This window comes from Pygoscelis adeliae, unplaced genomic scaffold (genome assembly GCF_000699105.1).
Source record: "Pygoscelis adeliae isolate BGI_AS28 unplaced genomic scaffold, ASM69910v1 Scaffold72, whole genome shotgun sequence".
Taxonomy (NCBI): domain Eukaryota; kingdom Metazoa; phylum Chordata; class Aves; order Sphenisciformes; family Spheniscidae; genus Pygoscelis; species Pygoscelis adeliae.
In genome coordinates, this window is record NW_008824286.1 from 1,783,685 (window position 1) to 1,785,167 (window position 1,483).

Here is a 1,483-nt window from a genome sequence, read left to right on the forward strand (position 1 = left end):
AAGATTCCCATCCTTGGGCAACGCTGGCCCTCTCCCCCCCCAGGATCCCCCCAAAACGCTCCCACGCCCGGACCACCTATGAGCTGAAAGCACTGCTCCCCACTTCTCCTGTCACCGCTGCGAACGGGGAATCATGATGCCCCCATTAACGGCCCCCATAAACAGCAGAACCCCGCGGAGCTCCCTGCACCCCAACATCCCCTGCCACCCCCTCGTGCCTCACCAGCCACCATGTCCACATCTCACCAAAAAACGCTTTGGGGGACCTGGGGACTGCCTGGATGGGGATGTCGCCCTCCTGGCCTCACCTTGACGTCCTGCTCGAGGCTGTGGATGAGCTCGCCGTCCACCTGGCCCGTCTGTGCCACGCGCAGGCTGCGGCGCTCGGCCTTGCGCAGCCGGTACTGCAGGATGCGGGAGCTTGCTGGCCTGGTCCAGCTGCTGCCGGAGCTCCTGCAGCTGGTAGACGTCCTCCTCCATGTAGACATCCCTCATCTCCAGCATCTCGGCGCGCAGCTCCTCGATCTCATCCTGCGGGGAGATGCGTGTTAGAGGCGACAGACTCCGCAGCTTGCTCTCCCCTCTTTTGACCCTGGGACACCTCCCCACCATGGGTCCCCTGCCCTCCTCCATCCCATGAGCCATTTTCACAGACCTTCAACCCCTCGGATCAAGCCCCATACTTGCAGGTAAAGGGCTCAGAGCCAGCTGGGCACCATCACCCACCGGCGAGCCAGCCACCCGGCGGGGGGGGAAGAGCCAACATGGGCGCCTATAAATATTTGCAGTAAAAGAAAGAGGAAGGTGGGGGAGGGAGAGGAGCTGCAGGAGCAGCACAGGCGGCAGCCACGGCGAGAAAAACGTAGGTTGTCTTTGGAAAAGATGTCTCAGGGAGGCAGGCGAGGGAAGGAGGAGATGGCAGGCGAGGACAGGGGAGGCAATGTGGGGACATGAGTGAGATGCCACCAGCGCTGGGGACCAGAAGTTGCCCCTCGATTTGCCACCAAGCAGCAATTGCTGTGCTGGGTCCCCCTTCTACCCCTTCCTGGTCTCTCACGGTGACAAACCTCTCCCAGCCCAGCAGAGCCTCCGTTGCGGGGCTGCGGCGTCGCTGTCGCAGCAGGGCCAGGGGTGACGTCCCGCTGGCACCAGTGCTGACCCAAAGCCTCCTCCGGGTCTGCGGCACACAGCCGCTGTGGGACCCCCTGTAACAGCCGCAGCCCCAGTGCCACTTCCCCGTCCAGCACAGAGCTATGGTCACTGGGGATGCTCAAGGACTGTCCCCTCCGGTCCCTGGGGACCCACACAGGCTTGCGCTGCCCAAAGCTCTTTTCAGGTCTCCATGAACATGGTCTCAACCCAAATCCTCCAAGCAAACGCTCCAGCTGTCACACTGGCTGTTCTCCTCCTTGACAAGACCCGGTGGACCCAGCACACTCCTGGGAAGGGATCAAGCATCTGCTTTCCTGCCAAAAAAACCCCG

The 1,483-nt window shown here is 62.4% G+C and overlaps 1 protein-coding gene across 1 annotated transcript in view; it reads right to left on the minus strand.

The window, feature by feature from the left end:
- The window catches only part of SOGA1 (suppressor of glucose, autophagy associated 1), a 15,814-nt gene extending 15,286 nt beyond the window's left edge, over positions 1–528 (minus strand). Inside the window, 2 exon segments of the mRNA XM_009318691.1 lie at positions 309–420; positions 422–528. Of these exon segments, the coding sequence (XP_009316966.1) occupies positions 309–420; positions 422–504 (195 nt within the window). The 5' untranslated portion in view covers positions 505–528.
- Between the last annotated feature and the right edge of the window lie 955 nt (positions 529–1,483).